The sequence below is a fragment of the Oncorhynchus masou genome, chromosome 1, assembly GCF_036934945.1.
Source record: "Oncorhynchus masou masou isolate Uvic2021 chromosome 1, UVic_Omas_1.1, whole genome shotgun sequence".
NCBI lineage: Eukaryota > Metazoa > Chordata > Actinopteri > Salmoniformes > Salmonidae > Oncorhynchus > Oncorhynchus masou.
The window spans coordinates 63,028,702-63,050,565 of record NC_088212.1 but is presented as its reverse complement, the minus strand read 5'-3'; the positions used below and the strand labels follow the sequence as shown (position 1 = coordinate 63,050,565).

The following is a 21,864-nucleotide window of genomic DNA, read 5'->3' as shown; positions in this document are numbered from 1 at the left end:
ACAGACTGTCATGCTGATAAATGAGAGGGTGTGAGGGAAATGCACACCAGGCCAGGCCTCCCTAAATGAGTACTCAAGGCCGACCACAGCTTAAACTGGGCAGTGAATAGACTGTGGGAAGGGCGGTAAGTGCCGTTGACAACTAGTTTACAGCTGATTTCAGATGATTTCTGTTCCATTGCTGATATATTGGACAGGACAGCTGTCTGTTCTCAGACAAATATGAGACCACTTTCAATAGAGCCATCTGGTTTATTGGGCCAGAATTTCCATTCAATTTGTGGTCCTTTTTATTTGTCATTTTCCCCTATGGAGCAGGTTCAGCCCTTGAAAATAGAGTCCAGCATTTTGAATAATGAGAGAGAACTAGCATCAGTATGTAAGGTATCTATCCACCGCCACGTGGAGCAAAATGATATACTGCTACTCTGCACTGAAAAGAGGCTGCATATTTCATCACAAACCATGCCAACCTGTAAGTCATTTTTAATAACAAAAGCAAATTACATCACTATCTTCATTTAAATGGCATGTAAAGTACACCTACAAACATATTGGCTATATTATGGATATTTGCCCAGCTTGACCCTTACTTTCCTTTACCGGCTAGGCAGTGGAGGCTGCTGAGGGGAGGACGGCTCATAATAATGGCTGGAATGGAATGGTATCAAACGCATGGTTTTCATCTGTTTAATACTATTCCATTCACTTCATTCCAGCCATTACACTTGATTCAGACATTATTATGAGCTGTCCCTCCCCTCAGCAGCCTCCACTGCTGTTGGCAGTTATGTGGGAGGCAGGTTTGGGGGTCAATTCCATTTGAAATTCCAGTTGTCTTCAATGCTTTTCAATGAGGAACATTTGGAATTGAAATGGAGTTGACCCCAACCCTGGTGGGAGGAGTGAGGGTCTGCAGACCTCTGGGTGGTTGCTTCTCCCGGTTAGATCAGTGGCCTGAGAGTGAGAGGCCACGGGGCCAGAGAGGAGCTTTTCCCAGAGGCACGCCTGCTATGTGCCCTCCACTCCTCTGCCCCAGACAGGAACTGGGATTCCACACACCACTGTTATTTCAGCAGAGTCGTCTTAGAAAAACGGCAGCTTTTCTCACACCAACGCAGCGCTGCGACAGGACAGGATGTCAGAGAACAGCACAGATAAGCGTAGGGAGCAGGACATGACGTACGATCCAAACACGTCATGCAAAACAACAAAACATAAATACATGTTATTTTTGTTTACTGTCGGGCGGCTGTTTCTTCTGGTGGCTGATATATTGTTGCTGGTTGGTAGAAGTTTTTAAACAAATGGAGCTTTGTGTAATGAGTTTACTCACATTGAACATGTGAATGAGATCCCTCTAGTAAGCAGGCCAACTAGCAGGGTTTTCAGTGTGTTCTCTCACTCTAATATTTGAGCAGTACAATATGGGTGGTGTAAACCAGAGATGCAGTGTGTACCGTACGGGTGGTGTAAACCAGAGATGCAGTGTGTACCGTATGGGTGGTGTAAACCAGAGATATAGTGTGTACCGTACGGGTGGTGTAAACCAGAGATGTAGTATGTACCGTATGGGTGGTGTAAACCAGAGATGTAGTATGTACCGTATGGGTGGTGTAAACCAGAGATATAGTGTGTACCGTACGGGTGGTGTAAACCAGAGATGTAGTATGTACCGTATGGGTGGTGTAAACCAGAGATGTAGTGTGTACCGTACGGGTGGTGTAAACCAGAGATGTAGTGTGTACCGTACGGGTGGTGTAAACCAGAGATGTAGTGTGTACCGTACGGGTGGTGTAAACCAGAGATGTAGTGTGTACCGTACGGGTGGTGTAAACCAGAGATGTAGTGTGTACCGTATGGGTGGTGTAAACCAGAGATGTAGTGTGTACCGTATGGGTGGTGTAAACCAGAGATGTAGTGTGTACCGTATGGGTGGTGTAAACCAGAGATGTAGTGTGTACCGTACGGGTGGTGTAAACCAGAAATGTAGTGTGTACCGTACGGGTGGTGTAAACCAGAGATGTAGTGTGTACCGTACGGTTGGTGTAAACCAGAGATGTAGTGTGTACCAACCGTACGGTTAGTGTAAACCAGAGATGTAGTATGTACCGTACGGTTAGTGTAAACCAGAGATGTAGTATGTACCGTACGGTTAGTGTAAACCAGAGATGTAGGATGTACCTTACGGGTGGTGTAAACCAGAGATGTAGTGTGTACCATACGGTTAGTGTAAACCAGAGATGTAGTATGTACCGTACGGTTAGTGTAAACCAGAGATGTAGTATGTACCTTACGGGTGGTGTAAGCCAGAGATGTAGTGTGTACCGTACGGTTGGTGTAAACCAGAGATGTAGTATGTACCGTATGGGTGGTGTAAGCCAGAGATGTAGTGTGTACCATACGGGTGGTGTAAGCCAGAGATGTAGTGTGTACCGTACGGGTGGTGTAAACCAGAGATGTAGTGTGACCGGAACGGATGGTGTAAGCCAGAGATGTAGTGTGTACCGTACGGGTGGTGTAAGCCAGAGATGTAGTGTGTACCGTACGGGTGGTGTAAACCAGAGATGGAGTGTGTACCGTACGGGTGGTGTAAGCCAGAGATGTAGTGTGTACCGTACGGGTGGTGTAAACCAGAGATGGAGTGTGTGTGTTTCCAGTCAGTGGATGTTGTTAGGAACTGAAAACCGGTCAAGGTGTGGAGAAATGCGCAATGCAAAATACAAGACTTCTATGTTTAAAGATTTAACAGACAGACAGATAGGAAGACATTACTCTGAGGTTTGCAGCAAATCTTCCCTCTTCCAGAGGGGAGGGCAGACCTAAACACTCTTTCCTTATCTGTTCGCTGTTTCACCCTTTCGTGCCTGGTTCCAAAACATTCAATCAAGGCTGAGCCCTTTGGGTTGAATAGACCTGTACATTTGAAACATCTTAATCGCTTAAGGACACCCATGGCTGATTTTATGGCTCAAGGGCTCAGATAGCAGTTACTAAGACCTGCTTTACGGTGAGCTCTGGCATTTGAGGTGGTACCTAAAGGCCAAATTTCAATAGGGAATAATCATCAGAAAAGAACAGGACCACAGTGCCATCATTTAAACCACAACGCCCTCTGTACCCTGGACTGTTGTGTCCGGAGGCTGGCCCCCCCTCTCCATAACAGCCATGTTTACACTGGCCATCTAAACCAGCCTTTTTACGATGCGCTGGAAAAAAATAAGCCGTTATGCCTGAGGTCCTCTTTTTGGAGAGCCCCCCCCCTTTACAAGTGAGGTAAATTCAATTAAAGAAAAGACTTTGTTTTAATTCAATAACAAACAACAACAAAAACACAGCACAGTATCGCTCAGAGTGCCTGGCAGGTGTCGGCTCATTTCTCAGAGATGAAACTCAGTTGGGTTCTGTTTTCGACATGTGCCTGTTATTCCATCTCCCCTCAGTCTAAATCGTGTACAAGAATAAATAAACCCAACAGCTGCAGGATAACCTCCAGACCAAACTGTGAAACTTGTGGCTGTTTAGCGGCCTGCGTATTAAACACAATACCCTGCTCTTTTAACATGCACTGTTTTTCTTTCCACTCTAACCCGGGCCCAGGAACCCTGCTGCACCCCTCCATGTCAGGTGCACTACAGTCACAAGACTTGCTAAAACAATGTTCAGAGCTACTCTCGTAAATGTTCAAATTCCTCCCAATGATCCTGTTTCATGGAAAGTCCAGTAATGTCACCCCAGATTTCAGGTTTTGGTTGAGGTTTTGCGACGCTTACAGCACAAGGGTGAGTGGGGAAGGAGGGCGCCCGCTGAAACCACTTCTTTAAAGACGTCACTGGAGCGAATTTCTGCCTGTCTCTGAAAATACAAACTAGAAAAGGCAAAACATGGCCTAGAAAAAAGGTCCTGCAGTTCACTGAGTTAAGGTTTGATCTCCCTGTAGTGAACTACACTACCCAGTGGCCTCTGCTCACCTCTGGCTTTCACCAAGAACCCTGCTGCCCCCACTCAGATCCAAAACTAGACCTTCTCAGATAGTTCACTATCCGATGAGAGATGATGAGGTCATGACTGCAATGGTTGTCGTTGGCTGTCATGTCACGCTGTCCCTGGTGTGAAGATGGATGTGATTTTAGTATCATGTTTGGTTTGTGTTATGTCTTGATAGTACTTAGACTTAGTGATTGCAGGTCTCGGATGTCGTTTCCACATTGGTGGCTGTGCTGGTCTCTCCTCAGAGAGACCTCATATGAAACCTGCTCTGGGAAGAAGACTACATCCCACGCTCTGGTTCCCTATGAGGAGCTGTCTCCCTCTGGCCTTGTATTAAGACGTTGGAATGCACCTCCACGTTCCATTCCTACTTTATCTCTTGGAAGAGGAAACGATCCCAAAACTTTGATTACGGTGCAGATTACTTAGTGGTGTGCAATGACCGTGTAAATACAGGTAACTGAGTCTAGGCGTGCATATGTTTTTGGAGATGTTTTCGAGGTCATGTCACTCTAGCTCTAGCCTTCAACTATACTGTGACACAGGACACATGCTGAAGAGGAGCAAGGCAGTTACAGAATTTGGAGTTGAGTATTAAAGAGACTATCCATGTAATAACAATGACATCATGATTTTCCAGTAGCAGGGGTAGAGAGCCGGGGGATTGAAGAGAGGGAAGATTGTGCAGTGAACTTAACTTAAACACACGCACACACACACACACACACTTGGAGACAGAGGAGCTTATGTGCAAGGGTTTGGGTTGCAGCAGTTGAGTAGAGCTGTCTGTAGTAAGTCAGGGTGAACTCGCCGTCAACGGGTGGTCTAGGTTGTGTCCAGCGCCTTCCATTACTATTTACTCCTCTCTTGGACAAGGTCCCTTCTTTTCCAAAACGCACACTGAGATGTTATTAGCGTGCGTGATGTGTGTCCGCTGGTTGTTACGGTAGGCAGGCTGTGTGTCTGACATTTATCAGCCCTGTCACGTATCTTTTTAAAATGTTTAAATATAGATCGTCCATCTCATACATGAAAAGATAAACATGTCCAACACAGAGTGTCTGTGATGGATCTTGATCCTGCACAATTGGAAGGGGGGCGACAGTCTTAGCCTTTTCACATTTCACATTGCGTCACTGAGGGGTGCACGCAAATCACTGTTCACTGTGCATGCAATTATTTAAAAGGATGATGCTCAGAAAGCAGGTCCATGAATAATACTCTCTCACTGCGCTGGTGTACTACCTCTAGCCCGCAATGCAACGTTGAATATTATTTCATCTTCAGGTCTAGTATTAGTCATAAATCTAAATTGGTGTTCGTGGAATCAACCTAAATCTGGGAACAGGGATAAGCCTGTAAATGCAGTACCTAGCCTCCTGTCTGCTGTAATTGAGGGGGTGGTAGAGCAGCACTGAGCCGTTAAACTGCCCTTCGCCCTGCAGACCACAGAGAAAAACAGCCCTATAAAACACAATCAAAGCCCTAAGCTCGTCCCTTAACACTGACTTGTTGTAGCTGCTAATTTTTTTGAGCCAGTCAACGCCTGTAAAGGAAAATCCCCCATGATTCCACAGGGACCTGCAGCGTTCGTTCACTACACTGGGAGTTTGTGCCTGTGTCTTTACTGTGGCCCGTTTCACACCACCGATGGGAGCTGACAGCTTTATGGGGAGACCAATCAAAGCTGCCTCACACAAACATGTGGCGAGGAGGCGGGGCTTCAGGGCTAGAGCGGGCAGGGGGCCATTTTATGGTCAGCAGCACAGTTCGGCACGGTCAGTAGCTCCATGCCATCCACAGGCTTGTTCCCATTTTGTTTAAAAACGGGCAATTAACTGTTACAAGCGATTCCTGCTTAGACTCTAAATGTACTGCTGTGATTACAAGTGCCTCCATGGCCTCAGTATGTGTTCTGACTGGTGGAAAATGAAGCAGCATTTTGAAGGTGAGATGATGTTGAGGCAGATCAGGACAGGTCCTTGGAAAACACTTCAACCCACACCCTCTATAATGACCCGCTGTCCTGTTCATGCTCGGTTAGTACTGTGCACCCTGCTATTTCCTGAACCAATTTTACCTGAGAGATGGGAGGAACTGATTATCCTCCCTTTCCATATTCTACATGCCCCCCCCCCATTCCCCTCCTTTAACTCCATCTCTCTCTTTTCTCCAGGACATACTGGACGTTTCATCAAGGCTCTGTTCTGCACCAGTCTCCTCTTCCTGCTAGCCCATGTCTCCTTCCAGATCTGCCTGTACACTATCCCTGACCTGGACCATGCACTGGGAAACAACTGTGAGTGAATATAGACGTCTTTGACACAGGCCGTTCCATTGCCATGTTTTCAGTCCGCATATCTAAACAATGGCCCGTGCCATACATAAGGGGCTTGTTTAGGTTCGATCAATCACTTAGACCTCATGTCAAACTCATCCCACCGAGTGTCTGCGGGTTTTCGCTCCTCCCTTGAACTTTGATTGATGAATTAAGGTCAGTGATTAGTAAGGAGCTCTCCTCACCAGGTTGTCTAGGTCTTAATAGAAAGGAAAAACCAGCAGACACTAGGCCCTCCTTGGAATGAGTTTGACACCCCTGACTTAGACTAAAGAAACTCCATGAAATCATTGCTTCTCCCTCCCTGATTTGATTTTGACACGTTAAGTCCAGCTGTCTTCGCTCTCAGTCTACTGCTCAGTATTCCACGCTGGTGGCTAATGACGATCAGTGAATGCTCCATGCTTGCAACCGTCCGTCTGTAGAAAATGTGGATTTTGTTTTGTGCTCTGCACTTATTTTGGCCAGGCCATATAAATATCTCCTTACGGAGCTTTAATAGCTAAAGCAGTGTTCTTTGATGTCATATTATTTGCTTCACTGGAGTTAGTTCACCATGCTGACTCCAGCTTCAGTCTGTCCATGCCTGGGTTCCTCACAAACCTGTTCAAATACCGGCACGGGGACTTACTCCCAGAGTTACTGGGGGCTCATGGGAACATCTATGGTAGCTGCAGCTGGACGCTATGTTGTAGTTGTTCTCTACAGTTTTTTGCCTTGTATGACATGTCCCGCCCCTAAACGACACTCCATGTCAGAGCAAGAGTGGCCTGGGGAGAGCTGGTAGTCCTAACACTCTCTTTCTTTACAGGTAGTTTGTGGGACACACTATCGAGGCATGTCGGTGTATCCAGGTATGTGAGGAATGTTTGGAAACTGTGTATCTTGTCACTGAGGATCATTCCTCCCTGAACTGTGTGTGGAGATCATTTACTATTATCTGCAGAATTCAGCCAATGTTCACTCTTATGTCTCTTTTTGTTATTTATGTTTGTTCTTTGACCTTATGACTCACTGGTAGTGGTACATGTATCATTTATGTACCCTCTTTACTGTCTTTGTGTAAGTGTGTGAGAATGTACACGGTGTAGTTCCTCGTTAGGTCTTCGACCCCTGCATGTGGCTCTGTCTTCTAGGCTGCCCCTGGATGACCCGTGGAGTGTGGTGCGTCTGCTGACCCCCGACCTGGGGGTGTTTGTGATCTCCCTGGTTACCCTGGTGGTGTGTAACCGGCTGGTCAAGAGGAGAGATGACGTCACTTTCCTGCCGGTAGCCTCCGACTCCACACAGGGGGTGAGTGGTTATCTACTCTATAGACAGAGACTGGGCCTCACCGCTATGCTGCTATTAATATGTGGGACATGTGCGCTCACACACATTTCTCATGCAAATGCTAGGTAAAATACCCCAGAAACACTTACATGCAGTGTTCCTGCCTGAACAGGAACACTGTTATCTCTCCAGCGTTGCACTTCATCGTGTATTTCCTTTGTAGAATCATAGCCTCGCCAAGGGTTCTGAAGGAACTGCAGCATCCCTGATGAATTGAAATACATTTGCCGAAGATATATAATTACTGCTGTCTGTTCAGAAATAAATATTAAATCATTCAGAATAGCCTACTACACAATGAGAAGGCCTATAATTTAGCAATGAGAAAGCCTATCATTTAGCCACAGAGGATCTTCGTTTTTTTAATAGGCTAGCTGTGGATTGTAGTCCAATAGCATAACAAGGAATTTCCAGGAACGCGCGGCTAATCTGGCAGTGATAAACCGGCACATACATGTAGACAAAACAGGCCTTTCGAAATACAGTATTTCAAATGCAATCGAGGGAAAATACAGGTTGTAAAGCAAATGGCTCCTGCTGAAAAGGAGCCATTTCCAAATATTGTTTTACAAAAGAGAGAGAGAGGCTTTTGGCACGAGTGCATCAGCCATCGACAATGAGTGAGCTGCGCGTCATTGGGTGAGTCAGTGAAACTGGAAAGCATGTTTAGGACTATGACTTCCTCCTCAATATGTGTCTCCACACAGCAAGGCCTGGGCTATTGATGGATTCAAGACAATGTCACTTTCATTGATCTCAGTCTGTCAGTGTCAAAGGAGCCTGCCATTTCGATCATTTGTGCAGTATAAAAAAAGATTCTGCCAAAGTCTCTAGTCGTGTAACATGACGTATGAAATGCGTTGATGAAAGTCCCCCAAACATTTGGACCCTAGGCTACTATACATGTTCCCCATGTGTGGAACTTCTGTAAGTGCCTCTACTCTACTGCGCTATGCCACTACGCAAATGCAATGATATGTATGCAATGCTTTATTATAAAGTGGGATTTTCTTCATGCGTTCCGGTAGCTCAGAACCCCCCAGGTCACACCTCTCTCGCGCTCACTTTTTGTTCCGGCACCTCCCGATTTTACAAATTTAAGCATTGCTTATATGTTAATACTCCGAGCCATATATAGTAATGGTCTTGCCCTGCGAATCAGTGAGTCACAAATAATAAGCAGTGTCCCTGGCTTCCACCACTCAGGAAATGGAAGTGGTTGGTTATGGCACCCAATGTCTTGTCTCTGATTAAAGAGGAGGGTTATGGCTGAGGTGTGAGAATGAACATCTGAGCTGGGCTGGCCATGTCTGCCTCACCCACTCGCTTGCCTCAAGCCCTTCCGCACTGTTCATATTAACTTCATGTTTTGTACGCAACCATTTCTTACATTTAAATAGTTATTTTGTACCAAACATTTATGCATAATAACTTCGGCTTTAATCATGTTCCAAAATTGCAGAGTAAATAGGACATTGCATTCAGAATATTCACAGAATTTAAGCTCACAAAGACGCACAACCGAATGCTTCTGTGAAAGCCCATCTTCCTTTTGATGCAGCCAGATACTGCTGAAGGCACTGTTGTGCAAACCACTGCTGATAAGAACAGATTCACCTACTGTCAGCCTATGAGCAAGAGGACATACAGGTACTGGAGGGCTGCATTATTCTCTATGGAACTGTATCTTGTGATGAAATGGTGTTGTGGTATGCTACAGTAGTTTAGTGTTACTGCTCTCTGGTGTGTTGGTGTTTGTTGTGGTGTTACTGGGGCAGAGAAAGAGACACAGTGAGGTAATAGGGAGGTTCCCTCAGGCCTGGTGCTGGTGACAGTGGTAGCTATTGTTCCACCAGCTGAGTTGGTTTCCCGCTCTGCTCCGCAGTGTGGCAGGCTAGCCCATCCTCAGCTTGCCTGGGGGAGAGAGGGGCTGCCCAGACGTAATGCTGCCTCCTACCCATGGGCCTCACACACACACACACACACACACAGACACTGAGGTTTCACCAGCCGGTCTATTAGTGGAAGATTTTTTGTCACCGACAGTCTCGACTGCTCTTCACTCTCCAGACTACCTTGTACTTTCAATCTCATTTTTTTTTCTCTCACCCTAATTTCTTTCTTTCTGTTGCCTTGAGCAACAGCTTTCTACTCCTGTCGTAGCCAGGGCAACCACCCAAACAAACACAGCCTGCCCCGATCTGTGTCAGAAATGGATAAAAGGAACATGACTCGATCAATGAACAAACACAACCAAACTGCTGTTGAGCCTCTTGTCCACTCTCTGACAAGAGCCTATTACATAGCTACTATTGGCAAAAAACAAAAAAAACAACAATTTCTCGAAAGTTTTGTTCTTCATTCGGATAAATCTGCTTTCTCTGTTAAATCTGTATATCAGTTAGAATGTTCCTGCATACTGTGTTCTTTGCTTCAGAAGTGCTGTGCTAATTGAGGGAGCACTCTGACAATTGATTGCCATGTGTTGACTGGGTGCCAGGGATTTCCCCTCTGCTCTGCTCAGACAATACATTGTTCAGACAGACCGCCTACTAGTTCTGCCTGACTGTAGAGTACACTCAACAGCAATGGAGCAGCTCTCTCCTCTCCCACACTCCCACTTTCAGACCTGCACACACATCAAAAACAACATTTTCACAACATCTCTGTGATGTTGTGAGAACATCTCGTTTCGACCGTAACGTTCTGCGGCTGTTCCTGTGTTTCGGAATGAGCGGCTGCCTCCAGCCAGAGAGGCTGAAACAAAGGTCTTTGATGTGGCCCGGACTCAGGGGACTGGCTGTGGAGCCTGGTGGTTTTCAGCTGGGGAAACGGGAGACTGTGTTTGTGAAATGGGCAGTTTGGGCACATCCTTTAACACATACAGTATACCTCACCCCACCCTCTCATCACACTGCATTCACTTTCCCGCTGGCTCACATGGTTTCACTCAGAACTACATCTTAAGGGAGGACAAGGGAGCCAGCAGTGGTTTGTCAGTAACATAAATGTTCCTGTCTTATTTTGTAGAGGTGGATTAGTCTTCTTGAAAACCCCAAGCATACTCCATGTGCAGGTCCAGAAACCAAATCACATTCGGTTGTGCACGTGGCTAACCCTTGACCCTGTCCCCCCTGTTCATCCAGGGTGCGTGGGAGGGATGTTGTGCGGGTGACAGGTTTGGTGTATGTGACAGGGTGTGTGTGAGGAATGCCATCCCTCTTAGCCCACCCGAAGCGGGGATTCCTCAGTAATGAGACTCCCGTGGTCAACGGTTGACTTCACACGCTGGGGGTGTCAACGACTCCCCTGGAACAGGTCACACTGAGAGGAGGCTGGAGTCCTGAAGGTCAGGCAGTCATCAGAGCAGCAGCATAGACCGCAGAGGAGCCACTGGACAGTCCGGAGAGAGGGGACATGATGGAGGGAAATAGGGAGTGAGTGTGAGGGGAAGAGCGGGAATGTACAGATGGAGAGGGTGTATTAGGGAGATGGGGAGAGAGTTATGGGAGTGCCGGAGGCAGGAGAGTGATGTTGATGATGATCTCTTGGGAGGAACCCTAGATGAAGGAATGTTCTGGGTGCTTGATCTTTCTGCCTCCTAGCAATACAATCATAAGACCTCGCTAGAAGGAGAGAGAAGCGTCTGAAAGAAGAGAAAAGTTAGTGAGAGGCAAGCATCTGTCTAGGGAGATACTTCTGGTCATAGGAAGAGATAGGAAAAGCGGTATTAATGAAACATGAGGTAGAGGGGGGCGAGAGGGGCCTACTTTCCTTTTATCTGTCTTTTGATAGTTCTACCACTGAGCAGTCAGTAGCACACAGACTAACCCGAACACTCTAGGTTAAACAGAAGACGACAGGGACTCCAGGTAGTTGGACTCCCACACACACAGACACACATGCCACACACTCTGCCTCTTATGTACTGTATTCCATCTTCGAGAATATAGTTGCTGATGTTTAAGATAATGCATTTTTGGTAATGGAAAGTTGCAGATAGTACACCCTTAGGGGAAAAAATGCGCTATCTAGAACCTTAAACAATGTGATTAGGTGCAGGTGTTTGTCATGGAGTTTCCCCTTTTGAACATAATGCCCCAGAAAGTGATCTCTATGAGTGTGTGATGTGCCATGTCAGTTTGACCTTTTACAATGTTGTCCTACTGTATGTACGTAACTGTAGATGACAAGAATAGTATCACATATGTCTGATGGTTATGCTTTGCGCCAGGTTCTTGTCATGGAAGTTAAGTGCTCTTGATAACAGGGATACAGATGGTGTTGGATCTGAGATTTACCGTACTGTTGACATTACACTTTATTGAAGTATTTGTTCTCTTACGTTTTATTGTGCAATTGCTGCTGTCTCAATGGGACTCACTGCTTAAGTAAAAGTTCAATAATAAAACATTATGAATTTCATTTATGAATATCGGTTTACATTTGCCTCATGCTTTGGTTCTTTCCAGACAGAGGATGGGTCAGAGACAAAGGAGGGTGAAGAAGAGGAGGAAGAGGAGGGAGATGAGGAAGGCATTTCGTCGCCCAGTGAACCTGGGGATGACATGGTTTCTGCAGCAACTCGTGCCAAGCAGCTGGCGGCCCGGCTCCGAGTCACAGCACAGAAGGTCCTGAGGGACCTGGGCCGGATCCTGGCCATCACCCTGCTGGCTCTGGCTGGTGAGAACTAGAGGGAGGAGAGGGTAGAGTGGAGTGGAGTCAAGGGAATAACCCCTGTATTACTGCTTAATTATAAAAGGCAATTAATTAGCAGAAGAAAATGAACCGTTTTCAGATAGTTTCCTGCAACTCTACACATTTTGACATAGGGTGGAGAGAAATGTTTGTAGTTTTTAATGATATCTGAGTGAGACTAACAAAGTCAGTGCCCCCCCCCTCGAAACTCTAATTCCACCTCGATTACAACAAGTTTAGATAGCTGGCCACTGACGTAACAGGAGAACATCTGTTGATACACAACCAAATATCTAAATGGCACCTTTTGTATGCTAGTATTCTGCCTGGCAACAGTAAGTTGAGCCCCTGACTGAGTTCCCCAAAATATGTCATTTTGGTGGGAAATTAAACCAAGGGCCTTCAAAAGGGGGGCATCCCGTTGGCCGCCAGTTACCCATCCCTGCATTGAAGTATGGAGGAACTGCTTTAAGATGTCCATGTATGGTTTGTTGTATTTGAGAGACGACGTGCAGTATTGTTGTATTGTGTTGATGAAGTCCCTCGCCTGTATCTCTGTTCCCCAGGCATCACCTTACCCTCGGCCTTCTCTGCAATCTACTTCCTGCTTTTCATCGGCGTGTGCACGTGGTGGGCCTGCCACTTTCCCATCAGCCACCTAGGCTTCAATGTGCTGTGTGTGATGGTGGGCTTTTTCACGGCGGGCCACTTGGTGTGTCTCTACCTGTACCAGTGCCCCATTGCCCAGGGCATCTTCCCCCCTGCCAGCCTGTGGGCCAGGTCAGTGCCCCACCCCACCTCTACCCAAATAAGTAATTCTATTCCGTTTTAGTCATTGTATTTCATGTCTCTAGTAGCTACCCAGCTTTACTTCTCACAGGGACTGGCAGCAGCCATAGCGATGCTCCTGGTTGGCACACTAGCTCAAGATTGTGATTCAAACATATTGATTCTGAAGTGATTTGTACACAATGACTCCTTGGCGCACAAGGTTCTGATAAACTTAAACAAATATTTTTGGGGTTGTGATCTTGTTGAGACGGTTACAGACGGCACTCTTAGCTAACAGCTAATGAGTGGAATTGAGACAGTTATCAGTGTTCCATAGTTCTCAGTATCAATGGAGGGAAGGAGGGGGAAGAAGAGGAATGGAGGGAAATGAGAGGGGAGGAGTGGAGTGAGACTGTGAAAGCTATGTGAGGAAATACTGGCAAGTTGTTTTTGGAACATTACCAAATTGCCCCATCCCCATTCCTCTCCTTCCCTCTTACACCTGGGATGTGAAACAGGGTGGAGGGGGGGGGGTTGATGAACCCGTCCTGTAGCATTCCATCTCGGTGCCTCAGGGTTTTGGCACGAGATGCTTGAGAGAGAGAGGGAGAGATATGTACTGCTGTTATCAAGGGCTTCTCAGGTGGAAACACATGTGATCTTTACTATCTATCCTTCTTTATCTTCACCTCTACCTCTGGCTCTTAGCCACACTCAGCCATCAACATTAGAAGTCAGTTCCAGCCCACAAATCTAACCTGACATTTCCTCTGCCTTGAAATTATACTCAATTGGTCACGACAGGGTGAACATAGGGCTAAACTGTGCGATGAAGTTGACATCATCTGATGACGTTTCACAGAGAAGCCATGTTTCCTAAACTTAACTCCATATACAAGCTTTTGTTACATTCCCTCTCACCTCTTCTCAACCCCCAGACTGTTTGGCCTAAAGGATATCATCAAACCTGGCAACTGCTCCGCCTCCTATGACCTCATCCTTAACACGGAGCATGATTGGCCGGTGTATGTCAACCCCGGGATCCTGCTTCTCCTGTCCATCACCGTGGCGACGGTCCTGAAGATCAGCAGCCACCATGGATCGGCTGACAAGGTACCGACATCAGCATTCAAAGGCATCATACACACCTGTCTGTGCTGCTTTCTGAATAAGTACTTGCTTATATGACAGGGTGAGGAGGGGGCCCAGCTTGTCAAAGGAACAGAGGCTGGAGGAGGAGAGGATGTGGAACTGAAGCCCTGGTCCGCTCAGAGACAACCCAGCCAGGACGACACTGAGGTGGGCATGAGATACCTGATAATACCCCTGCCCTGCCCCATGCAGTCCAATGCACTGCTGTCCGCCATTCTCTGACTGTGTGGTGTTGTTGTTTTAAAGGTGTGTTGTGTATGTGTTCCAGAACACGCTTCTGTCTATAGAGCGCACAGGAGATCGCGTCACCAATAGCTCCAGTCATCAGGACTTGGGCCCAGGGCTCAGTAGCACCCCTGATGGGCAGCACGAGGACCACCCTCTGCAGCTGCTGGGTAGAGTGGTCATGCAGCAGAGCTACGTGTGTGCTCTCATCGCCATGATGGTAACTCTGAAATTGAATTCACATTCTAAATATGTCCTCTCTATGAGCCCTATGGGTATATTAGGCTATATTCCAATATCCACACTAGAATACCACTAAGAATGTATTGGATATTGGAACCAAGCCTTTAGTTCTGTGACAGCAGTTCTCAGTGAGAGTATGTCATGTCTTACCTGAACTCCATCTCCCATGATGCCCCTCTACAGGTGTGGAGCATCACCTACCACAGCTGGCTGACTTTCGTGCTGCTGCTGTGGGCGTGTCTGATCTGGATGCTACGTGCGAGACGCCACTTCGCCACGCTGTGCTCTCCCTTCATCCTGCTCTACGGCCTGGCCCTCTGCTTCCTCCAGTACGTCTGGGCCATGGACCTGCAGCCGGAGCTGCCCCGCACCGTGGGCACCATGAGCCTTAGGCAGCTGGGTCTGGACCAAGCCCAGTACCCCTGCCTCCGCCTGGGGGCCATGGTGAGGAGAGAGGGGGTAGAGGTGGAGGGGACAGGTTCTGCAGTGGGACAGAGACTCTGAGAAATGTCAATGAATGCAGGCTGTTAAGTGTCTACGGGAAATTGATAGTGCAGTAGTCTGTATTCTGAATACTGAAGAGCTGTAGTAAACATGTCCACAAGGTACCATTTAGTGCGTACCTGAAAAGTTCAACCACTCAACAAATATTTTATGTCTAAAACATGCCTGTCCCATATGCTGAATAGGCTATTTAACAGTATATGCTCCTGCACTTTCTTAAAAGGTTTAGAACCACTTAAAAGTGCGGTCCTGCAAGTCAATCTCCCAAACAGTGTCAAGACTGTACTACGATGGTGTCTCATCTCTCTCCCTCTGTCTGTTTTGTTGATCCTGTCAGCTGCTGTACACGCTGACGTTCTGGCTGCTCCTACGCCAGTCAGTGAAGGACAACTTCAGCAGGAAGAAGGCCAGGTCTGCCCCTCTACAGGAGGTTACCACTGGAGGTGAGGGGGTACACTTCTGATTCACTCTCTCTCTCTACACAATAAAGTACTTCACCAAAGTTATGAATTTCCCAGGTGTGTGTGCTTTAGTATGGTCCAGTCACATTCTCTCCCACTATCTACATTTGACATTTTAGTCATTTAGCAGATTCTCTCATCCAGAGCCACCTTTACAGTAGTGAGCGCGTCAATTTTCACACTGACTGTGAATCGCGTTCGCCGTGCAGTATGGCTGTGTCTTCAGTTTGGTTAGTAACAAGGTGCTCCTTCTCCCTTTGCGTCCACAGAGGGGAGCGGGCAGAACGAGTCGGTTCTGAAGGTTGTGGGCAGACTGGTGATGAGCTGCTATGCCAAGTACTGGATCTACGTGTGTGGAGGCATGTTCATCATGGTCAGCTTCGCTGGCAAGCTGGTGGGCTACAAGATCATCTACATGCTGCTCTTCCTGCTTTGCCTCTGTCTCTACCAGGTAGGTAGACACCATCAGTCCAGGGGGTCACACTCTGAAGTCCTTTTAAACTATGACCCCCATCATCAACTCCTTGTTTCCATATTACAATACTACTTTATTGGTCCAACTGCTACTTCGCACGTGTGTTTTCTGCTTCTGCTCTCAACCCTCCACACACAAACAAACATGAGAGTGACACAGGGTCAGCCCACAACAAACTGGTTTTCATGTGGCAAATTGCCGCTGGTCGCACTGGGGATAACTCCGTTACCTCGATTTGAACTGTGGTCAAACTGACTGGTCATTGACATGTTAATGAATGTTGTTGTTATTGTTGTGACTGTAACTGTTACTGTAACTAATATCGTCAGGTGTACTACTCTCTGTGGAGGAGGCTGCTCAAGGTTTTCTGGTGGCTGGTGGTGGCCTACACCATGCTGGTCCTTATCACCATCTATACCTTCCAGTTTGAGGACTTCCCTGCCTACTGGAAGAACTTCACCGGCTTCACTGAAGAGCAGTACGTTCCCCCCCACCTCACTGTGTGGTCAAGACTAATACACACTTTATTATTAGGCTTGTCATTATGTTTGATGATGAAGTGGTCTCTATTAACTAGAGGTCAACCGACTATGATTTTTCAACGCCGATACCGATTATTGGAGGATCAAAAAAAGCCATTAATTGGCCGATTTTATTTATTTATTTATTTGTAATAATGACAATTCCAACAATACTGAATGAACACTTATTTTAACTTAATATAATACATCAATAAAATCAATTTAGCCTGAAACATGTTCAATTAGGTTATAATGCAAAACAAAGTGTTGGAGAAGAAAGTAAAAGTGCAATATGTGCCATGTAAGAAAGCTAACGTTTAAGTTCCTTGCTCAGAACATGAGAACATATGAAAGTTGGTGGTTCCTTTTAACATGAGTCTTCAATATTCCCAGGTAAGAAGTTTTAGGTTGTAGTTATTATAGGAATTAAAGGACTATTTCTCTCTATACGATTTGTATTTCATATACCTTTGACTATTGGATGTTCTTATAGGCACTTTAGTGTTGCCAGTGTAACAGCATAGCTTCCATCCCACTTCTCGCCACTACCTGGGCTCGAACCAGGAACACAACGACAACAGTCACCCTCGAAGCAGCGTTACCCATGCAGAGCAAGGGGAACAACTACTCCAAGTCTCAGAGCGAGTGACGTTTGAAATGCTATTAGCGCGCACCCCGCTAACTAGCTCGCTATTTCACATCGGTTACACCAGCCTAATCTCGGGAGTTCCTAGGCATGAAGTCATAAAAAGCTGCTGGGAAACGCCAGCAGCTGAATGAATGCTTACGAGCCTGCTGGTGCCTACCATCGCTCAGTCAAACTGCTCTATCAAATCATAGACTTAATTATAACATAATAACACACAGAAATACGATCCTTAGGTCATTAATATGGTCGAATCCGGAAACGATAATTTTGAAAACAAAATGTTTATTCTTTCAGTGAAATACGGAACCGTTCCGTATTTTATCTAACGGGTGGCATCCCTAAGTCTAAATATTGCTGTTACATTGCACAACCTTCAATGTTATGTCATAATTACGTAAAATTCTGGCAAATTAGTTTGCAATGAGCCAGGCGGCCCAAACTGTTGCATATACCCTGACTCTGCGTTCAATGAACGCATGAGAAGTGACACAATTTCACCTGGTTAATAATGCCTGCTAACCTTTCTTTTAGCTAAATATGCAGGTTTAAAAATATATACTTCTGTGTATTGATTTTAAGAAAGGCATTGATGTTTATGGTTAGGTACACATCGGAGCAACGAGTCCTTTTTCACGAATACGCACCGCATCGATTATATGCAACACAGGACACGCTAGATAAACTAGTAATATCATCAACCATGTGTAGTTATAACTAGTGATTATGATTGTTTTTTTATAACATAAGTTTAATGCTAGCTAGCAACTTACCTTGGCTTCTTACTGCATTCACGTAACAGACAGGCTCCTCATGAGGCAGGTGGTTAGAGCGTTGGACTAGTTAACCGTAGTTAACCGTAAGGTTGCAAGATTGAATCCCTGAGCTGACAAGGTAAAAATCTGTCGTCAATTTGTCTGTCAATTTCCGCACCAGTTTTTCCAGATTTCCTATGTTGTCCTGGTCACTCCAATCTGTGTTTGAGGTGCACAATGAGTATAGTAGAAACCTCTGGAAATTAAAGCGAGTCCTGCTCATCTGTCTCCCTGCAGGCTGGCTGACATCGGCCTGGAGACCTTTAAGCTGACCGAGTTGTTCACCAGCATCCTGATCCCAGGCTTCTTCCTGCTGGCCTGCATCCTGCAGCTGCACTACTTCCACAAACCCTTTATGAGGATCACAGACCTGGACCACGTCACGCCCATACACAGGTACACTCCTCTCAGGCTCCTCCCACACAGTATGACTCACTGCCAGACAGAGGATAATAAATAATATGCTCCTCAAATGTCCACGTAAAGTCCATAGTGAATGAGAGTTCAACCATGTGCCGTCCGTCTCGTTTAACGTCACTGCCGGGCAGAGCCTTTGTCCACCTCTGCAGAAACAATATATTCCTATATGGTGCCACTATTTTGATCCTACAGGAAGAGGAACAGGCACAGACCAGAGGTCCGCCGCTGTGTTGATGGGGCTGTGTTTGAGGAGGATGACCTGGTGACGGATCTGAGGGATGACGAATCAGAGGAGGATGGTGAGCACTGATGTTGCTGTGCTGGATTTGTATAGTGCTTTTCTAGGGCCCAGAGACTGCTTACAATTGTAGAAAAAAAAAACAGTAGAAGGCAAGAGTTTGTGTATATGTGGCATGTCTATAATGATGTCTCGCTCTCTTTCTCTCTGCTGTACAGAGATGATGCCCAGTAAGTGGGGTTTGGTGATGAACAGGCTGATAGTTCTGTTCAGGAAGTTCTCTGACACGCTGACCCAGATCCAAGTGTTAATCTGGAGGGTCCTTGAGCTGCACATCCTCAAGATGGTGGCCTTTTTCGTGGTCTGGGTAGCTCTGGGAGAGGTCAGTAGTCCACAGCAGTCATCTGTTAGTCTATTGTGCACCGTGTGAATTTGGAACCAAGCCCACTTTTTCTAAACGGCCTCTCTCTTTGTCTGTCTCTCTTCTCTCTCTATCCCTTTCTTTCTTGTTCTTGTTCTTTGTCTCTCTCTCTCTCTCTCTCTCTCTCTCTCTCTCTCTCTCTCTCTCTCTCTCTCTCTCTCTCTCTCTCTCTCTATTTCACCATCTATATCTCTCTGTCTCAGCCATCTGTGATGAACCTGGTTCTGGTGGTGCTCTGGGCGTTTGCCATGCCCTACACCCGCTTCCGCCACATGGCTTGCTGTCTGTCCACCGTCTGGGTCTGCATCATCATTGTCTGCAAGATGCTCTACCAGCTCAGCATCGTCGACCCTGTCGAGTACTCCAACAACTGCACTGTGGTGAGTCACCAGTCTGGAAAGACTTTCACCTGTGGAGTACAGATGAAAGTGTACAGAGCTATGCTCTCTGTTTATATTGATAGCATTCTCACACCCCCCCTGCTGCCAGCGTTCTGCTGAGTGCACGCTATGCTAGTATTTACCCCTGGTGAGAAGCTAATACCTTGGTGCTAATTACAGGCAGTTTCATGTGTGAATTCTGTTGACGTGTTTAGTCTCCCTGCTTTATGGCCGTTTAGAGGAGAACAGCCTTTTGTTTATTTTTCTGTGATTTGCAGCGAGACGTTTTGGCTGCAGTTCCTGTCTCATATACACTCGCTCCCTCCCTCTCTCCATTTCTTTCTTTCTTTCTTTCTTTCTCTCTCTCGCTCCATCTCCATTTCTCTTTCTTTCCATCATAGCCCTTGGCCAATGAAACCAATCTGAAAGATGCTGAGGTCCTGAACTCCACTCTGTACAGAGAGCCTGTAGATCCAGCCAACTGGTTTGGCTTCAGGAAGGATGCCACCGTGCTGGGCTATAGCAAGGTGAGATCAATGCTCTTCGGGACAGTTTTTTGACTGTGTTTATAAGGTAATGTCATTGAGCTTTGTTCGTCGTCATGATACATTTTTTCAATATATTTGTACTTGGCAGGGTTGGGGTCGATTTCAATTCCAGTCAATTCAGGAAGAACACTGACTTTTTTTATTAGAATTTTGTTCACCTTCTGAATTGACTGGAATTGAAATGGAATTGACCCCAACTTTGGTACTAGGTCAAATAACAAGTGGACTGGACCTAGCTCATGCTGTCGTGTTGGTGTCCTTTCAGAACCACCTGCTGGTGCTGATGCTGCTGGTGTTTGAGGCCACAGTGAACCGCCACCAGGACCACCACTACAGGCAGCAGCAGAGGTCCCCTCCCCTCATCCCAGCCATCTTCCCCCAGGCCACCAGAGACACCCTGGACCAGGGCCTGCTGGCCTGCATCAAGTACCTACTCAACTACAGCTTTTACAAATTTGGCCTGGAGGTAGGCCTCTTGCTGCTGTTTGGAGTTACTATTCAAAAGCATGTTGGTGTATTTCTCTATGCTTTTGGGTTCCTCTCACATTGTCCATGTTTTTTTCTATCCATGTGTCATTCCAAGATCTGCTTTCTGATGATGGTGAATGTGATTGGCCAGCGAATGAACTTCCTAGTCATAATCCATAGCTGTTGGTTGGTGGCCATCATGGTACGGCGTCGCCGGGCGGCCATCGCTCAGATCTGGCCCAAGTACTGCCTGTTCCTCAGCATCTTCATGATCTACCAGTACATACTGTGTGTGGGCATTCCCCCTGCACTCTGTATAGGTGAGTGGGGTTCATTAATCTCCACGTATCACCATTGTTGACAGCTTCCTAGTAGCTCTACAAGAACATCACCTTCTCAACATCACCTATGTCCACCCCTCTATAGACTACCCCTGGTACCTATAGTACCTGACAGTGTATGTCCCTCCCTCTATAGACTTCTTCAGGTACCTACAGTACCTGACAGTGTATGTCCCTCCCTCTATAGATTACCCCTGGTACCTACAGTACCTGACAGTGTATGTCCCTCCCTCTATAGACTACCCCTGGTATCTGCAGTACCTGACAGTGTATGTCCCTCCCTCTATAGATTACCCCTGGTACCTACAGTATCTGACAGTGTATGTCCCTCCCTCTATAGATTACCCCTGGTACCTACAGTACCTGACAGTGTATGTCCCTCCCTCTATAGACTACCCCTGGTATCTACAGTATCTGACAGTGTATGTCCCTCCCTCTATAGACTACCCCTGGTACCTACAGTACCTGACAGTGTATGTCCCTCCCTCTATAGATTACCCCTGGTACCTACAGTATCTGACAGTGTATGTCCCTCCCTCTATAGACTACCCCTGGTATCTACAGTATCTGACAGTGTATGTCCCTCCCTCTATAGACTACCCCTGGTACCTACAGTATCTGACATTGTATGTCCCTCCCTCTATAGACTACCCCTGGTATCTACAGTATCTGACAGTGTATGTCCCTCCCTCTATAGACTACCCCTGGTACCTACAGTACCTGACAGTGTATGTCCCTCCCGCTATAGATTACCCCTGGTACCTACAGTATCTGACAGTGTATGTCCCTCCCTCTATAGACTACCCTTGGTACCTACAGTATCTGACAGTGTATGTCCCTCCCTCTATAGACTACCCCTGGTACCTACAGTACCTGA

At 46.5% G+C, this 21,864-nt stretch overlaps 1 protein-coding gene across 1 annotated transcript in view; it reads left to right on the top strand.

Annotated features, from left to right (window-relative positions):
• The window catches only part of LOC135547674 (piezo-type mechanosensitive ion channel component 1-like), a 75,022-nt gene that overhangs the window by 32,542 nt on the left and 20,616 nt on the right, over positions 1-21,864 (top strand). Inside the window, exons 3-21 of the mRNA XM_064976876.1 lie at positions 6,167-6,289; positions 7,140-7,182; positions 7,465-7,621; positions 12,133-12,343; positions 12,925-13,138; positions 14,068-14,242; positions 14,321-14,428; positions 14,550-14,726; positions 14,933-15,193; positions 15,591-15,696; positions 15,984-16,165; positions 16,519-16,667; positions 18,409-18,567; positions 18,784-18,890; positions 19,048-19,211; positions 19,454-19,630; positions 20,032-20,157; positions 20,444-20,644; positions 20,762-20,966. Coding sequence (XP_064832948.1) covers positions 6,167-6,289; positions 7,140-7,182; positions 7,465-7,621; positions 12,133-12,343; positions 12,925-13,138; positions 14,068-14,242; positions 14,321-14,428; positions 14,550-14,726; positions 14,933-15,193; positions 15,591-15,696; positions 15,984-16,165; positions 16,519-16,667; positions 18,409-18,567; positions 18,784-18,890; positions 19,048-19,211; positions 19,454-19,630; positions 20,032-20,157; positions 20,444-20,644; positions 20,762-20,966 — 3,045 coding nt within the window. The remainder of the gene's footprint in view (positions 1-6,166; positions 6,290-7,139; positions 7,183-7,464; positions 7,622-12,132; positions 12,344-12,924; positions 13,139-14,067; positions 14,243-14,320; positions 14,429-14,549; positions 14,727-14,932; positions 15,194-15,590; positions 15,697-15,983; positions 16,166-16,518; positions 16,668-18,408; positions 18,568-18,783; positions 18,891-19,047; positions 19,212-19,453; positions 19,631-20,031; positions 20,158-20,443; positions 20,645-20,761; positions 20,967-21,864) is intronic.